We start from the raw sequence: 21,253 nt of genomic DNA, 5'->3' as shown, positions 1-21,253 counted from the left end.
TTTAATATCGACTTTTATTGAATAAAATTTAACATTTATGAGTCATAAGGTTTCTGTTCGGTCTTGTAGTTAAATTATGTTGACGGGGACGTCATAGATAATATTGCGACAAGCTCGGACCAAAACAAACATGAAGTACCTACATGATACATGCGGTTATTAAACTTATGTAAGACATTACAGCACGAGTGCATAATTACAAGATTTCCCAACAACGCACCTATTCATTGAATAGCTATAGCCAGCACGGCTTTCAACAGTTACAACATACCCGTGTTAGTTATATTTATTAGGTATCTGCATGCTTGGGATAGATTTAAGATGTTCAGTATAACCATAGAGACAAAATAAGTATGTAGGTAAGCTTAAGAGTGCTCACAAATCTTACTTTTTGAGCGGCTTTGCAAAAACTTATTTATACATATAAGATTTATACTTAGGTAATAAGTCAGTGTAAGTACCTAAGTGTTAAGCTACTTTAAAACTTATTAATAATAAGTTTCACCATACCTTCCATACGATTTATTATTATTAAGTAAGGGCAGCCACCAGCACCATTCTATGGAATGAGTACTAAGTTAAGATGCCTACTTACCTATTTTTCTATAGGTAGTACTTATGTAATGTATGACTTTAGTAGAAAATTGGTATGGGTTGAAAAAAACATGCTGACTACTTGAATAGGTTCGAAAAGCCTACAATCTACTTAATTTATTACATTTCAAATACTTTTTTTCAAGTAAGTACCTGTGTGATTAACACTTTGAGAATAGTAAGTAGCTCTATCTATCTAACCTAAAATAATAAATAAGGAGTTAATGAATATTTCCGACGGAGACCTCCAAATGCTCTGTCAACAGAAAACAGAGAATATCTCAAAAGAAACTATCTGACTTGGCCAGCTTTTATCCAGTGCTAATAACAAACCAGATTAATACCTACTAGGTATTCTGTCATATAACCTAGCCTTTTACATATTCGAATTTTCTAAGAAATACTTTTATTAGAAGATTCGGATTTGAATACTTGAATAGCCTAAATAATTAAAATCATTTGAATAGAAAACAAACACTAACTTTATGTGTGGAGGTATGTAAAGCCCCATATTTTTTTTTCGAACAGTACTAAATTATTGGGAATGATCGAGTGAATATAGACAATTTGTATAAAAACTTTTAAATTAAGTAATAGATTACGTGATATGGAATAATATAATCGATAAATTTTCAAAAATGTTGATTTCAATTTCGACAATACCAACCAATCACTTCAGGTTTTAGATTTCCATGCGCTTATTTCTTTACGTAACCCACCAATACTAATAAGAAAACACACATACCGAGCAAATATCCACAGATCCACTAGAAAACGTTCACTAACACCGGCAAAAATTGTTTATAAAAAAAAACACACTGTCATCACCAAAGAGAAATTGTCAATTTTTTCACGAAGTGACTGGCCGGCAAAAACGCAGAATAGGTATGATGCGGCAGTTCCATGCACTATGATTTTCACTTTTTCGGCGGCTAAGGATACCGCTCCATACAGCCACGGAATTATAATGGGGTCTGGATGAACCTTTGTCCCTTGCCTCACGCGGACTGCCTTTTTTTTAATATTGTTCGAGCCAACCGGTATCACGGCCTACTATGCCGCTCTGTAGGCGGAGCCGGTGAAGACTCACTTTCGAATTATACGCGTCTCTCTCTAGCGTGCTTGATTTTGTGATTTGCTAAAGCGAGACGACTGTGTTTCGGCGGTGCGTTTTACTTTTTTAAGGATACGTAGATTTAGGTATGTTCTATATATCGTTTTGTTAGATTAGAGTTGAATATTTTATACGTGGAGGAAGTATCGGTTACATTTTATTAGATAGGATTTCTGTTTCCGTTGTTTATGTAAGTAAATGTCAAAGTTTAGATATTGTCGTATAAATAAACAAAAAGGTAGTTTCCTCTACTTAAAATAAATTATTTCACACCGTGCACGAAATAAAGCACCAGATAATTATTAGAAAAACATAGACAGCAGTTATTTTTAAACACAATTTCTATTTAATAAATCGGATTGAAATATAAAAAGTAGGTGAGTTGACCGTGACTTAACTATACATGTTTTCATATAAATTCCATATTAGCAAGTCGTTTTGACAGTTCTAAAAAAGAAGCTGATTTGACTAGTAGGAAATCCAATTATATATGTATAGCTGGTCAAGCAAATCTTGTCAGTAGAAAAAGGCGCGAAATTCAAATTTTCTATGGGAAGCTATTCCTTCGCGCCTACATTTTTCAAATTTGCCGCCTTTTTCTACTGACAAGATCTGCTTGACCAGCGTTTTTAGGGTTCCGTACCCAAAGGGTAAAAACGGGACCCTATTACTAAGACTCCGCTGTCCGTCCGTCCGTCCGTCCGTCTGTCACCAGGCTGTATCTCAAGAACCGTGATAGCTAGACAGTTGAAATTTTCACAGATAATGTATTTCTGTTGCCGCTATAACAACAAATACTTAAAACAGGTTAAAATAAAGATTTAAGTGGGGCTCCCATACTACAAACGTGATTTTTGACCGAAGTTAAGCAACGTCGGGCGGGGTCAGTACTTGATGGGTGACCGTTTTTTTGCTTGTTTTGCTCTATTTTTTGTTGATGGTGCGGAACCCTCCGAGCGCGAGTCCGACTCGCACTTGGCCGGTTTTTATATTGATAAACAGGAATTGACAGGATGATATAGGTAATGTGATTTACCAATGACTTTCCATATCATACAAGAAACAACGGCAAATTTTTACTATATTTTCAATAGGTACTGAAGATTTTTTTTAAATTGTTCTCCAGGCTGATTTAGTTCAGTATAAAATTCGCAGTGAATTAACGTACTTTGACGAATTTTCCCTTTAATAAACCCTATTGGTTGACAATTCATAATAAATTTATTTCATTGAAAAAGACAGTAAAAAGACAAATATTTAACTTATGAACTAAATATGTCTATGAATAATACTAAATAAAATTGGTTGACAGACTAAATAGAGAAACTAATAAATACATGGAGTTCGAAGTGATTGTTTAACCCTTGATCCGATTTGCTTCAGTCTACCCTATTACATGCACAGTCAACATCAAATAGGTATATTGACGGCCAAGGTATTTAAATAAATATATTATAAGAGTTATCCATCATTATTATATTCAGAGCCGAGTCAGACGACGCTACGGAGCCACGCTGTTACGTCGTCGCCCAAATCTAATATTTAGTTAATTTCATTTTTATGTATATTGTTTTTCTTTGTATCTTTATATTTTGTAGTTTCACAGTGCCTTGGTTTTATACTGTAATGCTGTGTTACTTATTTGATCAATAAATAAATAAATAAATAGTATGTATTTTATAAATTGTGTTAGTTTATATATATTTTATTTATTTATGCAATTTATAAGTATAGTTTGCTTTTTTTTAATTCACTCAATAATTTTCTCTCTGCACCAATTGAAGGTATCTCAGTTTGGCCCTATGGTTGACTGGACGAGAATGCCTTTTGGCATTAAGTCCGCCATTTGTACATTGTTGTATATATTTTGTGCAATAAAATTGAAATAAATAAACAAATATAGGACATTCTTACAAAGATTGAGTGGTGTGGGTACTCAGACAACGATATATAGGGAAACTGGGGAGGGTTGATCACCCCTTTTGTTTTTAGCATACATTTTCGTAACTATTTGTAGTATTGAAAAACTTTATAGACCATACGATTCAGAATTTATCTCTTCATTAATAGTTTGAATTAGAACAGATTTGTGCAATAAATTAGACCATTATTTAATGAAAACCCATACTGTTGACTTTTACCATGTGTCCCCTATGTAAGGGAGACTTGTTTACCCCTGGTCGGGAGCCTTGATCCTAGGGGGATCAAGTGACCCTGGTTCTTGGGACACATGGTAAACAGATTTTTACCATGTCTCCCCATACCAGATTCTCATTGATTATATAACTCGGATCGCTATTAGCAATGCATCTATAATTTGTAAAATACACAGCAAACATATATATATTGCATCTTCCATGCTTTGAAGTTGTATTTCCGGTAATCAGATGTCTAAGCCGAAGGGATCAAGTCTTCCAGATTTGGGGACACTTGGTAAAAAGATTTTAAACGGCAATGTCATATTTCGAGGGTAGTATCTACATTAATTTATTCACTTTATCTACAGAAAATTAATATATGAAGATATCAAACACATATTAATCCATAATCTTATACTTTTAAAAAACAATGTAATCGTATTATCCATAAAACAACATAAAATAGGAAATCAATTTTTGAACCAAAAAAAAAGTAAAAAAAAAAACAAAAATCTAAGTTACTAACATAAAATTTCTTGTAACAAGCTAAATTTTTTAAAGTTATTATGAAGGTATTTTTAGCGTCAGATACCTACAGCAATTTTAAATTTTTTACCCATCTCTGGTCGTTATTGTTTATTGTAATAAATAAGTTTAGAAATTTACTGCTCACGTTTCGAGGACGGTGTTTGAGCTGCATAATCCTAAAATCCTTTCTATGGACCGTCGGTTCTATAGTACATAAGGTCGGAAAGCCATTGAAATAGCATTTCATCCATAAAAACAAATATCGCCGGTTGAAAACCAAATATCGTTATAAGTGTTGTTTGTCGACCGAGTAACAACCCCTGTGTGTAAAACGTTTAACTTGATAAACAAGACCAAGTGCGGGTAGTTCGTAAAATGTTGACGTCAACAACTTTAGTTAGTCTTTTCAAAGGCCACGGGGATAATTCCGTTTTCGGAGTTCGGAGTCGGTTGTATAATTAAAAACTGAATTATACGCCATTAAATCCCGTTTTAATAAACAATAATGAGTCAAAAACCTTGAAAGTTTAAATCAGTGTTTCTCTGGTCGTACTTTTGCGGCATGATTTACTAAAGAAAAGAAAATATTTATGATAGCTCTATGAATCATTTTGTAAGTAAATTTATTACAATGTATACTTGATCGCTTTGGGGTTGACATGATCCCGGAATCATATCTCCCCTGAAGAAAAAGACAAAGTCTCCCATACATAGTAAGATTATAAAACGTGCCGTACTCGAAACGTGTGTTCGCGTATATCAATGTAATCCAAGTTAATCATCACTTCAATAAACAACAAATAAAATAAGCACACTCACTAACATAATTTCCATCTCATATTATAAAATAAATCCAGTTAAAGCTTACCGAAAATTGAATATAGTACGCAGAAAATCTTTCACCGTCCGCCATTTTTGAACCACTGACTTTTCCGATACAGTGCCATGACAGAACGTGAAGTTAGGAACGAATGAATGAGTGTTACCAGTGCAAAAAAATGTATCTCGTTTGGTTTGATTAAAAATGAAGTTTACCAAGTGTCCCCTAGGGATCGACCCTCCCCACCCTCACCTAGGTATAATATACAAATACATAGAATATACCCAAGACTCAGGAACAAATATATGTATATATGTATCGCCCAAATAAATGCCCTAAATGCCTTAAATATACCTATCGGAACACATCTTTATGTTTAGGTATAGTGTATAGTAACAAAGGTGTGTTACTAGTTACTACTTCAATACGACTTCAATAAAACAAAGTGAGGGGGTGTCATTACAAACCAGGGATGTTGCGAACATCCGCATCCGCAACCGCAGAACTTCCGCATTATTTTCAACATCTGCATCCGCATAAAATCGATGCCGAGCTTATGCGGATGCGGATGTCGAACAAGTCGGTACAGGAACGTCTTAGCGGCGGCGTAAGTGCTAGGTAATTTCGTCATTACCTATAACGAAATCGTCTAGATCCAGAAAAGTCGGCCAAGTTACTGTTTATTAAATATAACGCCCCTATATTCTTGCTCAAATACTAAACGTTTCGTTTTTTTTTAAATAACAAAATACTAAAAATGTAATATTTGACGTTTTCTAAGTACCTAATCTTGCCATCCGCATCCGCGGATGTGAGCCTTTAAATATCCGCATCCGTATCCGCGGATGTCAAAAAATCTGCATCCGCAACATCCCTGTTACAAACATCATAATTTCACAGAAATTTGACATTAATGATGACACACCGCCCACACAACCTACCTATTCTTCAAACTGCTGCATCGATTTCTATGGAACATAGCTAAGAAAGTAAGAACCGCAAAAAACCGCATCGAAATCGGTCTATCCGTTGGAGAGCTAAAATGTCATTCTATATAGAACTTGCTAACTATGTAAACAAAAGTTACTAGTAAATTGACATTTAAAGACAATTTTAATATGGCGGTTTGTTTACATAGTTCCATTGAATGACACTTACGATGCCAATGCCACAGACAGACAGACAGACAATGGCGTCAAACATATAACCCCCCTTTTTTGCGTTAGGGGTTAAAAAGTACAGTTTACGAAGATTTCCTTACGTCCGTCATGTTCTTAGGCTTATTAGGTACACGTACAGTCAGCAGCAGAAATTGCTAAGCGGGCGAGGTGTTCAAAGTGATCTTGACGCGACTTTATTGTTAAGGTAATAAGAGTGTGTCAAGGTAATTTTTAACACCTTGCCCGCTTAGCAACTTCTGCTGCTGACTGTACCAATCAGTATTGCCAGGGGTCTCTATTGTTTCCCAAGTAGTTTTCGTCACTTTTCAGGATTGCCATAAAACAAACTTAACCCAACCTAACCCCGGATAACCTGACGAATATCCTGAAAAGTTAACGCTTTCAGTTTTATGACTAATGAATGATAATATGACAAAGAATACATTATGACTGAAAACTTTATGGGAAACAAAGGGACTAGACCCCATTGCCAGTTGTCAAATCCGGAAGAAAAACATCTAAATCCGGTCATCAACCCGAAAAGCACCGAATAGTAAAGTGCAGACGAAATAGAAAAGTACAGTTCACAAAGCTTCACTTTCGCCCGACATTTTCTAGTCATGGTGACGCTCAAGATGGCCGTCATCACTCATCAGCGCTTTTCGGGAGCCGTGTACGGAACTAATGTGCTTTGTATGGCAAGCCTGGTAAAAAGTGTGTGGGTATGTGGTAGCTATGAAATTAAATGAATAATCTTTATTTCAGGCAACTAGTGACCCATAGATACTCGTTAATACGTTAAAACTATAGCATACATAGGTACATAGTACCTGGGAGAACACATAAAAACTCGAAAATGCGCGTTTACCCAGAGACCTAGCAAGATCGATTTTTCTCCCCCGAAAACCCCATTAAAGCAAATTTATCGAAATTGTTAGAGCCGTGTCCGAGATCTCCGAAATATGTATATAAATATACAAGAATTACTCGTTTAAAGGTAGAAACACATTATGGCTCCGATGCACAGTGACAGGGAACCACCGGAACTTGACACCCTTCGGCCAAAACTCCTTCTTGGTGATGAAGGTCTAGGGGGACGCTTGCAACTTTATAGGTGTCATGAGCAAGCTGCTGACCCTTCCGGATATTTTGTAGTACGTACCTAATCCTCCTACATATACATGTATGTCCTCCTCCTACTAATATAATCCTGTACATTTACCATTGGTAACCTTAAATACCGGTAAAAGTACTCTATCTAAAAGTCACGGTCGATCAGCGTTTTCGCAGCAAGTTCAAGGTTCGAGTTCGGTTGAAACACAATACAATGGTAACAGTCAATAGTGCACTGTTGTATACTGATCTTATTTAAATGTGGCTTGTGAAAGTTGTTTACAACTGAACAGTACGGACAAGACAATAAATAGACGTATCGTATAAAAAACCGGCCAAGTGCGAGTCGGACTCGCGCACGGAGGGTACCGCACCATCAATAAAAAATAGAGCAAACAAATCGTGTTTGTTGTATGGGAGCCGCCCTTAAATATTTATTTTATTTTATTTTTAGTATTTGTTGTTATAGCGGCAACAGACATCATTTGTGAAAATTTCAACTGTCTAGCTATCGCGGTTCAAGAGATACAGCCTGGTGAAAGACGGACGCACGGAACCCTAAAAAGTGCACGGTTGTTTTGTGCGCAGCGTTGAACGCATACGATCAACGAAATGCAGGAAAAATGTCAATGCGTAACCGCTGCGTTTACCGCGTAAAACAATGTAGTGTCATTCAATAGAACTTGCTAACTATGTAAACAAACCGCCATACTAAAACTTGACACTGATTGTCCAATCACTAGTAACTTTTGTTTACATAGTTAGCAAGGTCTATTGAATGACAGTTTATGGGTCATTAGATTATCTGATGTAGGCAGGCGTGGCTCACGCTTTCATCGCATCGCTACAAGTACCAACAAGTACATGCCACACCAATTTTGGTGTCTAGCCATAGTAGTTGCGCGCACCACTACCTACGGATCGGAAGCCTGCTCGCGCTTGCGCCACCTAGCGGTTATATCTGTCGTAATAGACGCGTTTTGTTAGAGAATCTTCTGTACCTAGTACTATTATTTATTCTGTGATGTAGGTAAGTGTGTGGCAAACGCCACGCGTGTAACGCAGCGTTTATCGCATAACCGCGCGTTTAAGCTGGTTAGTGTGAACTCGCCTACAAAGTTGGTAGCATAACAACGGTTCGAATGTTTTTTTATGACAAGGCAAATGAGCAGACGAATCGCCTGATGGTAAGTAATTACCGTTGGCCATGGACACCTGCAATACCAGAGGGATTGCGGAAAATTCAAGCGCGTTGCCGGCCTTGAATTTCCCCCGAATAGTTATTTTAAAAAACTTATTAAATTGAAAACATTGTGAGGAAACCTGCATACATCTGCGAAGAAATTCAAAAGGTGTATGTGAAGTCCCCAATCCGCATTGGGCTAGCGTGGGTACTATAGCCCAAACCCTCTCGCGCATGAGAGGAGGCCTGTGCCCAGCAGTGGGACGCATATAAGCTGAATTATTATTATTTATTGTCTCTTTATTTATCTTTTCTCTTAAGTTAGGGTTTTTATAATATGAATATAAAAGTAAAATATAAAAACACTTACAAAACAATAAAAAAAACATATAAACACATTATAAAAAACCTAACCTAGGGTGCCGCCAGCAGCGGGGCAGGGCCCAAGCTACCGGTGGTCAGAGGGCCTACCGCGAACCACGTTCGACGTGTTGTCTCCCTGTCACACTTACGTACGAATTCACAAGTGCGACAGAGAAGCAATACGTCGAACGTGGTTCGCGGTAGGCCCTCAGGGCCGCAGAGAGAGGAACCGGCGGACTATCCGCGCCGTGTCCAAGATCACCGCCTTCTGTATCTGACCCTTGATCCAACCACCTAGCGAGAGTCTCTCAAGATGGTCGAGACTCTTCGCTATTAGACCGTTCACTGAAACGACTATCGGGACAATGATCGTCGAATCAACATCCCACATCACCCACATGGCGGTTATCTCGTGAGCCAAGTCTAGGTACTTACTTGACTTGTCCTTCTCGGCTTATTATTTATTATTATTATTATGAAATTGAGACTTATGAGGCAAAGGAGACTAGACTAGCAACTTTTAAATCGTAACAAACCGCTGATTGGCCATGACGCGGCGGCCATCTTGTGACGTCACGATGACTCGCGCGAGTGTTGCCACCAAAATAACTGAAGTTTGTGAAGCTCGTATGTAACTAGAGCATTCTACGGAACAGTCTCAAGTCCGTCTAGATCAGCTACAACTTTGTATAGGACCAATTTGAATAGATCAAAAAGAGCGAGTGAGTGTAAACGTCATACCTACCTAACATGTACAGTGTAAACTCCATATGTATTTTACTTTGGCACAAATCCGTTCAAATTAGCCATATTTCTACTTATTGTTAGTTCTTCCAATGGCAATTTCAGACAAATTTGCCGTGGCGTAGCTGTTAAATTAGTTGGTGAATCCGAAATAATAATCCACACAAGAAACAGGACACAACTTTTTTTTTTACGCGCCAAATCAAGACGTGACATTTAAACTAAACTTCGGTCAAAAATCACGTTTGTTGTATGGGAGCCCCACTTAAATCTTTATTTTATTCTGTTTTTAGTATTTGTTGTTATAGCGGCAATAGAAATACATAATCTGTGAAAATTTAAACTGTCTAGCTATCACGGTTCGTGAGATACAGCCTGGTGACAGACGGACGGACGGACGGACAGCGGAGTCTTAGTAATAGGGTCCCGTTTTTACCCTTTGGGTACGGAACCCTAAAAATATAAGAAATCAGAAATCAGAGATTTTCATTAAAGGTAAATATGCTTCCTCTTGTAGTTGTAACTGTTCTATAAGCCTTTTAAGTCTAGGCGTTGGTTTTAGGACTTTTAGGGACAGCCTGTATAAATCCACCCAATATTAAGTTCAGTATTTTTGAATATTATAGTAGCAATTGTCCGAAACCCTCATCAATAAAAAAAAACCTTATTATCTACATCCATTAACACCCTTTTACCCATTTCTAAAGTTTTACGCGAAGGCAAATAGCCACCGGCATTTTTTCTACCTGACTTTAGAAAAACCTTACAAGATTGTCTCTGGTAGCTTTTAAGATAATGACGTTTGACAACTGCGGTTGGTAAAAAAAGTCGACAAATTGCAGTTTTTGTGCGGGCGCTGCCGATTTTGAGATTAAACGAGTGGTAATTCTATTTTTATTTCGACATGTGAATGTGTTTGTTTTTAATTACGAGTATAATTGTATATTTAATCTTAAGTTTAATTTGAATCTCATTTTTAATTTTAATAGTAATTCTAATTTTATTTTGACATGTAAATTGGCTTTATGAATAAACTAGCTTTTGCCCGCGATTTCGTCTGCGTGGAGTTAGTACTTAATTTATTTTTACCCAATCTGCTTTTTATCGATTTTCCATACAAATTTCCACCCCACTTCTCACCCCCTAAAAGGGTGATTTCTGGGATAAAAACTACCCTAAGTCCTTCCCCGAGACTCAAACTATCTCCATACCAAATTATAGTACAACTAAATCAGTTCAGCGGTTTAAGCGTGAAGAGGTAACAGACAGACAGACACACTTTCGCATTTATAATACATAGTATGGATATTATAGTATGGATAAGTATGAGTACGAGTAATGATATGAGATTCGTTTTAATTCTTTGGAGGAGGAGGTTGTCTGACATCATCAGGTATCGTTTTCAAAGTTTCGTTTTGGTTTTCAAAAATCAAGCCGGTCTACGGCGAAATTCGAATGAAATTTACACTAGGGGTAGGTACTTAGCTGGTTTTTAAAGGGTCGGTAACGCACATGTTAGCAGCCCTGGAGTGGCAGACAGCTATGACCGCTTACCATCAGGCGGGCCGTATGCTTGTTTGCCACCGACGTGTTATTAAAAAAAGATTGGGCAATCGAACCGCCATTTCAGTTTAATTAAAACAAAAATATTACATTTCTAATCCGCGAAATAATAACGTTTTAGTCAATTAGCGTTACTATTTCGCGAGTAAGCAAAGTAAATTTTTGTTTTAATTAATGTGGATTTACGCAAGTAACGCCTGATTCTATTATTAATATGTTAGGTATAGTATCTGATATGTAGAACAAAGTTTACGTATTGTATTATATCGGCGTTATTGACACGCCTACGCTGCACGATTCTAATAGATTAAATATAATAGGCAGTATAATCTTATAACAAGACGGCAGAATACTTTCGCGAAAAACACTCCCTAGGCCAGATCAATAAAACAATGGGAAACCAACATGGCGGCCGGGAAACGAGGGAAAAGCGGTTTCATTAAAATAAAACAGCGTAACATTAATAAAAGCAAAAAAGATTAATGTCCGTGGAACACAATGCGTAATAAATTAAATAGATGGATATCCTGAAGGGAGACCTACCCTTGGCGGCCATTTTGGGAATACACGGCCTCTCATTGGCCGGTTCACTTGCTAATCAATACGCACATTTCCAGACACGCAATGACGTAACATCCACTTTTTGCCAGTCAAAAATCTAACCTATCTCAATGACAATAGAATTGAAATTAAAGTGTCAAATAAAATAGGATCGTTCTGAAACAATTGGTATTTTAAATGATTCCCAGATAGTTCTAAATATGAATTTGAAAATGTAGAAGAGTTTTTTTCGTAATATTGGTAAGTTTATAAAACCTGTTCGATTTGAATTCAGAATGTCAGTATCGAAAAAGCAAAGGAGTCATTATGATATTTTAAGAACATTGGGCTTTACCTCCAAGTGTTTTGGTCTATTTTCATTTGACCTTACAGTTTCTTTGCGTCCTTGTGCTTTTCAAAGCCATATTCATTCCATTAACGCCGGCGGTTTGATTTCCGACTCTATGCTTATAGATTTAAGATCGAATTTTGATAGATTTATAGAGGTTGAATAAAAAAGATTTTTCGATCAACCTGTCAGTAAGGGACCTAAGTTTCGTATAATGATTTCGGGTTATTTATTGTACCTACGTTATAGAGTGGATGTACGCCTACGTTGGTTTTTATGATTCGCTCCCGAGAAATGTATAAGGCATTTCCTCGAATTAATCACACAATGGGAAAACCGTTTTTTTTTTCTGATTTGATCACGGATGTATCCAAGTAGGTACATGTTTTGTTTTTCTTACTGTAGAATACTGTACTGTAATCAGGGAAATACAGTTCCGTAAAACTACGCAAAGATCTGAAACTAACTCGAATATCTATTTAGGTGCTCGACTATTTGAATTTCTTTGAATGACCCAATTCTGAAGCGAAATATTTTCATAAATGAGAGAATTTGAGTGAATCAAAGTGAAGTAGTGTCATTATAAATGTCACGTTTTCATAGAAATTTGATATAAATAATTACATCGCCACACTTAATCACTGCAAATGCCATGCAGAATTAGCTTGTTTCGAATTAACAAATGATACACCTAAATCTTCCTCAACAATCACTCTACTGACAGGTGAAAACCGCATGAAAATCCGTTCAGTAATTTTCGAGTTTATCGCGAACATACATACACACAAACAGACAGACGCGGCGGGGGACTTTGTTTTATAAGATATAGTGACGTATATTCTAAGCCCTTGACAATATATAGAGGCGTGTGTCCAGATATTTGTGACCCCCTGGGCCGCTCAGATACATCTGATGTCGACTATACGTATCCCCAAAGTAAACCGAATGAATACCTACGTTATGATGATGTTGCCAGCCGACAAACTACAAAGGAATGATTAAAAGGCACAAAAGGATCAAACGTTTTGTAAAGAAGGCGAAATGTGCAGGAAATACATAATATCACCAAATCGATATAAAAAAAAAACAGACAAGATTGTTTCGGCTGAATGCGGTTTCGGTTCCGTATTATTACCATTACGATCATAAAACACTGTTGGATTCCAGCTTATGGGGGCTTGAATGGCAACTGGGATTTAGAATATAGGTACTCAGATATAGTTTGTCAAAGGACTGTGTCATTTCAAACATAGACAGAGAGAATCATACTGTGTACACTATAGTACTAGCACCCAAAAAAGTTTATTTTGTTCTTATTTACTGACAATTTGGTTCGACCAGCTATACATAGGTATAGTTACTCGTATATAGCCAGTCAAACAACTTAGTCAGTAGAAAAACGAGCGAAATTCAAATATTTTATGGGACGATTACCCTTCGCGCCTAAATTTTTAAAATTTGCCACTCTTTTTTAACCTACTGAAATGGCTTAACAAACTATACCTAGATATAGATTTTTAAATAAATTTAAACGGGGAGCTCCCACGGGTGCACGCGTTGGCGGAACGACGCAGACTTGTCGGTCATAATCATAATGATAAAAACAGTCGAACTGCGTCGATACGCCAACGCGTGCGCCCGATAAAGCTCCTGTTTATGTGTTCTGACCTTTTCTCCATAAATGAGACCTATCTAGATATTATAGGTAATATGTGCAACTAGCGACCCGTCCCGGCTTCGCACGGGTTAACAAAACAATACATAAACCTTCCTCTTGAATCACTCTACCTATTAAAAAACAGCATCAAAAATCAAAATCCGTTGCGAAGTTTTAAAGATCTAAGCATACATATGGACAGACGGACAGCGGGACGAGACTTTGTTTTATACTATGTAGTGATATATTTCGGGGATCTCGGAAACGGCTCTAACGATTTCGAAGAAATTTGTTAAATGAGTGTTTTCGGGGGTGAAAAATCGATCTAGCTAGGTCTTATCTCTGGGAAAACGCGTTTTTTCGAGTTTTTATATGTTTTCCGAGCAAAGCTCGGTCACCCATATATTTATAGGTAGTATGTGCATGAAGTTGGACTGCTGGACCCATTTATTACGGTCCTGTGCGAGGGTTCCCTATGCTCACTAAACCCACAAAAAGTACAAAAACCTAGCGAACCCCAAAAAAGAGCCAAAGTATTAATCACAGAGAACACAGCCCGAGCGATGACTCGTGGAAAGTCGACTCGAAAAAAGACCCGATTCTTTTTGAAATTCGAACGCGGCTGTCACTCGGACAACACGACCAATACCGAAAGACCCACCGGCAGTAACAAGGCGTATGAGGATAGGGTTCTATTTAAATTGGTCGAGTTTGAGCTCATTATTGGACCGACGCCACTCCGTTCGAAAACGTGTCCTTTTCAAAAATCCAGAGATAATAGACTTTTATTAAGTTTTTTTATGCGTTTCGATCATAAGTTTTGAATTATGTTTTAATGCATATATTACGAAAGTTTTCGAGATAAATCGATTTTCTTTTTGTTAATGGTCGTTTTTAAATTGATTATGAAATGGCTCTACTATATAAGGCTAGTTTTAATACGAAATGCGAATCCTTAGGATCGATTTGAGTGAAATAAAACGTCTTAATGTACCATTTGATATAAATTTACCAGTTGCTTTTCGGTGAAGGAAAAAACATCGTGAGGAAACCGGACTAATACCAATAAGGCCTAGTTTCCCCTCTAGGTTGGAAGGTCAGATGGCAGTCGCTTTCGTAAGTACTAGTGCCTTCGTCAAGTCTTGGGATTAGTTGTCAAGCGGACCCCGGGCTTCCATGAGCCGTGGCAAAATGCCGGGAAGAATGTATCATGTTCTTGGGTGTAATGGGTGTCAAGGTCAGAGAATTTATTTTTCACTTGCAGTTTTTTTGTAACTTCAACAATTTTCTAAAATTAATAATCATAACTTCAAATTGAGACACAAAAATAGACAGAAAAGGGTTTACCCCCTGTAAGGGGCCCTACGGAAGACCAGCACTGGCTTTATAGCTAGCATTATGCTGAGTTGGGTCCATTTCGTGATGCACACTTATTGATTTCTTCTTTTCTTGCTGTTGTTGTTGTCTGTACATGTCCGTACATGTTTTGTGATCGTCACGAATAACAAATCTTTTATCTTTTTTCTAAACAACCACTTGACAACTTGTTTCCACTTTCAACAGTGAACTATGAATGAATGAAAGAGTATCAAGTAATGCCTACTTGTACATAGTAGCTGTAAAAAGCCTCTCACGATGACACCCAGCTTTCTGTCACTGTTGACTGACCAAATGTAAGCCTTATTGTGAAGGCATTAGGGTTTAACGGTGATTAGTGTTGCTGTATCGGCTAGTCATCACAACAGAGCCAACAGCCTGGCCTAGTCAATGAATGGGTGTAGGAACTTTTTACTAGTATGTGACGTAAGTGACACTAGATAAGGTGCCTTATCAAAAACTAGTGACTCTGAGACCGAATGTGAGCACGCTCCGCAATTTTGAAAATTTCTTAAATCTGAATCTACAAAGAAAAATTATACTAATGTACAAATTTTAAAATACACCCAGCTCAACTTAGGGAGCAGATAACATTATTTTTTATGAAATATTTTGATTCGTGTTCTTTAAGCAGACACACTACAATATATAAAGTACTATAGCGACCCGCCCCGGCTTCGCACGGGTTAACAAATTATACATAAACCTTTCTCTTGAATCACTCTAAGTTTTAAAGATCTAAGCATACATAGGGACAGACAGCGGGAAGCGACTTTGTTGTAACTTGCAGAACTTTGCAAGAATTGAAAATTGAATCATGAGAAAAGTCTCATCCAAGTTTCTACTTAGAAAGTTCCCGTTCAGATTAGGGATTATTACTCATTATTACTTAATGTCCTTAACTGCTGGCGACTTTTTATTTAAGGCTTAGCACGTGTTACACAAAACCTTAACAAATTATACACCAAAACTTTCCTCAAGAATCACTCTATTGACAGGTGAAAACCGCATGAAAATCCGTTCAGTAGTTTTTGAATTTATCGCGCACATACATACTTCTGTAAGTTTTTACACATCCGAGTTAAATTAAATTAATATTGACTTGAAGAATTTTCTTGCTTAATTAAATACCTAATTGTGGTTTGATTAGATACTTTTAAATACCATAAGATACAGTTTATAATTGTAGGTATTTATAGTCAACAGTTTTTAGGGTGCCGTATTTTTTTTATTCTCAAATTCTCAACTAGTCTACTTAAGAAAACATTTACTATATAAATGTGCCTGATATATGAGGATATGCCCTCCACATTGAAGCTTACACGTTTTATAGCACAATAGCGTGCATATAACGCTCATGCACGCATTGTCGCGTGATTCAAGTTGCTATATACCTATACCTAATCGTAGGTATTTATAGTCAACAGTTTTTTTTATTCTCAACTAGTCTAAGAAAACATTTACTATATAAATGTGCCTGATATATGAGGATATGCCCTCCACATTGAAGCTTCCACGTTTTATAGCACAATAGCGTGCATATAACGCTCATGCACGCATTGTCGCGTGATTCAAGTTGCTATATACCTATACCTAATCGTAGGTATTTATAGTCAACAGTTTTTTTTATTCTCAACTAGTCTAAGAAAACATTTACTATATAAATGTGCCTGATATATGAGGATATGCCCTCCACATTGAAGCTTCCACGTTTTATAGCACAATAGCGTGCATATAACGCTCATGCACGCATTGTCGCGTGATTAATGTTGCCAGCTACGTCTCAATCCCCAGGGCTACCATCATTAATAATACTATTGTAGAATATGGAATTAAAATCAATCCGCTTTGTGAATTAAAATGTGAGATTTGGTATTGTAGATGTTTGCTTTGGAAGTAGGTTGTTTTTGTAAGCTTTTCTTGAATTTAAGTAAAATACCTACCTATGAGCTGAATTCACGATTCTAGAGTTCGTTGGAACTAAAACTGCACCAACTTGACGTCACGTAGTGTGGCAATGTCATTATTTAAGAGGACAGAGGATTTATGCAGAATGGTTGGTATATAGGTATACTGAACTGATTGACGAAGAAATCATTTAGTGAAAGTATTTTATTCTATCCTTTTGTGTAAGTAACATATATTATCTTTTTCTATGAAATAAATGAATCTAATCTAATTATGTTTTATGATTACGACCACTGTCTTGAGTATGTTTAATTGTTTATCTATTGTCCATCGTAAAAAAAGTTAAATAGTTGAATTATTTGAAACTAGCATCTGCCCGCAACTTCTACGTACAAAGATGATGATGACTGAAAAAAAAACTGTGTCCGTCCCTGACCCTCTATCTTAACAGTTCAGCGGTTAACGCGGAAAGACGTAACAGACAGGCAGACTTTCCAATTTATATATTAGTAAGGGATAGTCCTATTCGTCGACAAAGCAATACTGTATCATATTCATCTTCCTCGCGTTGTCCCGGCATTTTGCCACGGCTCATGGGAGCCTGGGGGTCCGCTTGACTACTAATCCCAAGAATACGCGAAGGCACTAGCTCTTACGAAAGCGACTACCATCTGACCTTCATACCCAAAGGGTAAAGTAGGCCTTATTGGGATTAGTCCGGTTTCCTCATGATGTTTTCCTTCACCAAAAGGCGCCTGGTAAATATCAAATAATATTTCGTACATAAGTTCCGAAAAACTCATAGTTGGTCAAACCAATTTGTCAGTAAATAGGAACAAAAATAACTATAAGTACCTACTCATCCTTTTTTTTGGGTGCTAGTACTAGTGTAAGACAAAGGTAGTATGATTCTCTCTGTCTATGTTTGAAATGAGACAGTCCTTGGACACACTATAGCAATACGTATATCTATAGAAATTTTTAATAAAACCTTTTTTACAACTTACTTAAAACTTGTATACGTTCCTGTATCAGCCGTGGCCGGAGTCCCATAATTTCTATTAATCCAGAAACGGCTGACTCATATGACTAATGGTGCTGTACTGGGTGCGCACGGGCATCGAGTGCCGCAGCGAAATGGTAATCGAATTCTGGAGCTTTAATTAATACTAATATTTTTTATTTATTTAAAGTTGTATTTTAGATCTGAAACTACATTCGTGTAGGTTATAAACTGAAATAGATGATATATTAAAGGAAAAGTGACGAAGCCCTCCAGTGGTGAAGGCCGGATTCGAACCGGCGGTTTAGCAATCCTAATATTTAATAAAATAATTTGATTTGTTCCCAAAGTTGTGTATTCATGTAAGTAGGTACTTACGTAAGTTATGCAATTATGTAGCTTATTCTAGACTAGCGACCCGCCCCGGCTTCGCACGTTAATAAATTATACACCTAAACCTTCCTCAAGAATCACTCTATTGATAGGTGAAAATCGGATGAAAATCCGTTTAGTAGTTATATCGCCAACATATAGGTAGACAGACGCGGCGGGGGACTTCACTACACAGTATAAAACAAAGTCTCTTCCTGCTGTCTGTCCCTATGTATGCTTAGATCTTTAAAACTACGCAACGGATTTTGATGCGGTTTTTTTAATAGATAGAGTGATTAAAGAGGAAGGTTTATGTATAATTTGTTAATCCGTGCGAAGCCGGGGCGGGTCGCTACTCTACATAGAGAAACGAAGGATATTCTTGAAAATTCGAAAATACTTCAGACTTTTATGTATTAATAGCCAGTATTGTAAACTAGAAAAAAGCATTACCCTCCTTTTACGTATCCAAATATCTTTCCCCGTCGCATTCTAAAAAGCGAACGTATTACAAAGGGCCGATCACAAACACATCTAATGACTAGGGGAAGAACCCTCGACGGAAGTACATACTATATAGGGGAGGCGCCCTTATGTGGTAAATAAGGGTTGATAGCGGCAATCTTTGTATTGGCATTGTATGGGTTGCGTTGCGCTTCGTATGGTTGGTTCAAGTAGGCATTTGTTTGAAGCATGGCATGATGTTTATTTCGAATTTCGATTGTATTGACGCTTGGAAGCTTGTATCAATTTTGAAAACATATGTTTAATAAAACAAATGAATAGAGCCCGTACCATGAGACACTGACAGTGTCTAAACTGACATTTACGCTATCGAGAACATAATTGTGACGTTATCTATGAAAAGGGACCTTATTGTCGATGGCGCTTACGCCATAATTAACGATACTCCGATATAAATACGCAGCCACGCGACGCCGTGCGTCGTAAGCGCCATCGACAATAAGGTCCCTTTTCATAGATAATGCCCCAATTTACTTTCTATACATCTCGTTTGCACTAATATGCGAGTACGAGCGAGATGTATAGAAAGTAAATTAAATACGTCTTCGACGGCGTTTATGTCAGTGCCAAACTGATGGTAGCCGTACAGGTACACAAAAACACATCACTACATCTTACAAAACGTCTGTTTGTGTGTTTATATGTTCGCGATAAACTCAAAAACTACTGAAGGGATTTTCGTGCGGTTTTCACCTATCGATAGAGTGATTCTTGAGGAAGGTTTGTGTATAATTTGTTAACCCGTGCGAAGCCGGGGCGGGTCGCTAGTATGTATACATTTTACTTTTACCGATATCGGGTCTGACAATGTGAAAACGCTCTCAGCCAGAGAGACAAGAGAAAGCGGAGCGGGTAAGACGTTCTACAAGCGAATTAAGTCAACTAGTACTAAGTATCATTCGAAAATAATGAATTTGATAATTATACTTATACAATAATGGTACTTACCTTAGCGCAGGACGGCAGATGCTATTAAACTTTTCAGAAAAATAGCCAACTATATAAATCTATATCAATTGTTCTTTCCTTTTGTATATTTTTACTTAGGTGTGCCAATAAAGAGTATTCTATCTATGTGTCTATGTATAATACACACCAATAAACCATCAGCAGTTTTAGAATTTTAGAAAGCTTCTGGAAAGTTTCTGGACAAACGCACAGTTGATGACTGCAAACCAAAACAATAGGGTATTTGACTGTATATAAAATAAATTATTTCACACCATGCATGAAATAAAGCGTCAGATAATTACTAGAAAAACATAGATATAGCAGTTATTTTAAAACACTAAAAACAAGTTCTATTTAATAAATCGGATAGAAATATAAAAAGTAGGTGAGTTGATCGTGACGTCACGATGTAATGTTTCATATACATTCCATATTAGCAAATCGTTTTGACAGTTCTAAAAAAGAAGCTGATTTGACAGTAGGAAAATACCCTATTTCGACAGATCCCTAAAAATTGCAAAAAGTGACTTACCAGTTTCGGTGTCGACGGTGTATGAGAGCCCGGCCCAGGGGTCGTCCTGGGAAACAAAGGGACCATGGTCATCATCAGAGTGTAGGGAGTTACAGGACAAATTATATCTTGTAATTCCCCCCTCTTTTGAAGAGTTCCATGTAAAATACTTCCATATTAAAAGCAATTTTTACTAAAAAAAACTCGCGTTCCTAGGGTTCCGTACATGAAGTCCGACTCACGCTTGACTGCACATTTCTAATAGGTTTTAATTTCTCATGCTCTGAAAGAGGGTCATTGTTGTTCTAAAAGGTGTGCAGAAAATGATACGTTTCTGTACTAGAGCATTTTACGTTCCAAATACGATTTTATGATTTTTTTTACGATAAGCAACTGAAATTTGGGTTTAAATGGATTTGTTATACAATTTCCATTCTGATATTTAACTCCCCATTCCATAAATACGGATACTTTTGCTTAAATTCAATTCAATTAACAATGAAGGTACCTTCAAGATTTACTATAAAATTTTATACTTAGTCATGTTTTTAAAAAAACACACGCATTTTACTTTCCTCATATTCGAAATGAAAAGTAGAGTTTAACTCGGATGAAGCAGTACTGATAATGTCCGCTTCTTGACGCTAGATGTCGACTACGAAATAACTCGCGTTTTGGCAAGAAAACTTATGTATGGAGTTACCAATCTTTCTTTACTTATATTACTCTATGCTCTAATA

General features: G+C 37.0%; 1 protein-coding gene across 1 annotated transcript in view; it reads right to left on the bottom strand.

Annotated features, from left to right (window-relative positions):
- Positions 1-21,253, bottom strand: part of LOC134660162 (segmentation protein cap'n'collar-like) — a 108,360-nt gene that overhangs the window by 72,513 nt on the left and 14,594 nt on the right. Inside the window, exon 4 of the mRNA XM_063515892.1 lies at positions 20,535-20,580. Coding sequence (XP_063371962.1) covers positions 20,535-20,580 — 46 coding nt within the window. The remainder of the gene's footprint in view (positions 1-20,534; positions 20,581-21,253) is intronic.

Source organism: Cydia amplana, chromosome 26 (assembly GCF_948474715.1).
Source record: "Cydia amplana chromosome 26, ilCydAmpl1.1, whole genome shotgun sequence".
NCBI lineage: Eukaryota > Metazoa > Arthropoda > Insecta > Lepidoptera > Tortricidae > Cydia > Cydia amplana.
This window is presented reverse-complemented; position numbering and strand designations above follow the sequence as displayed.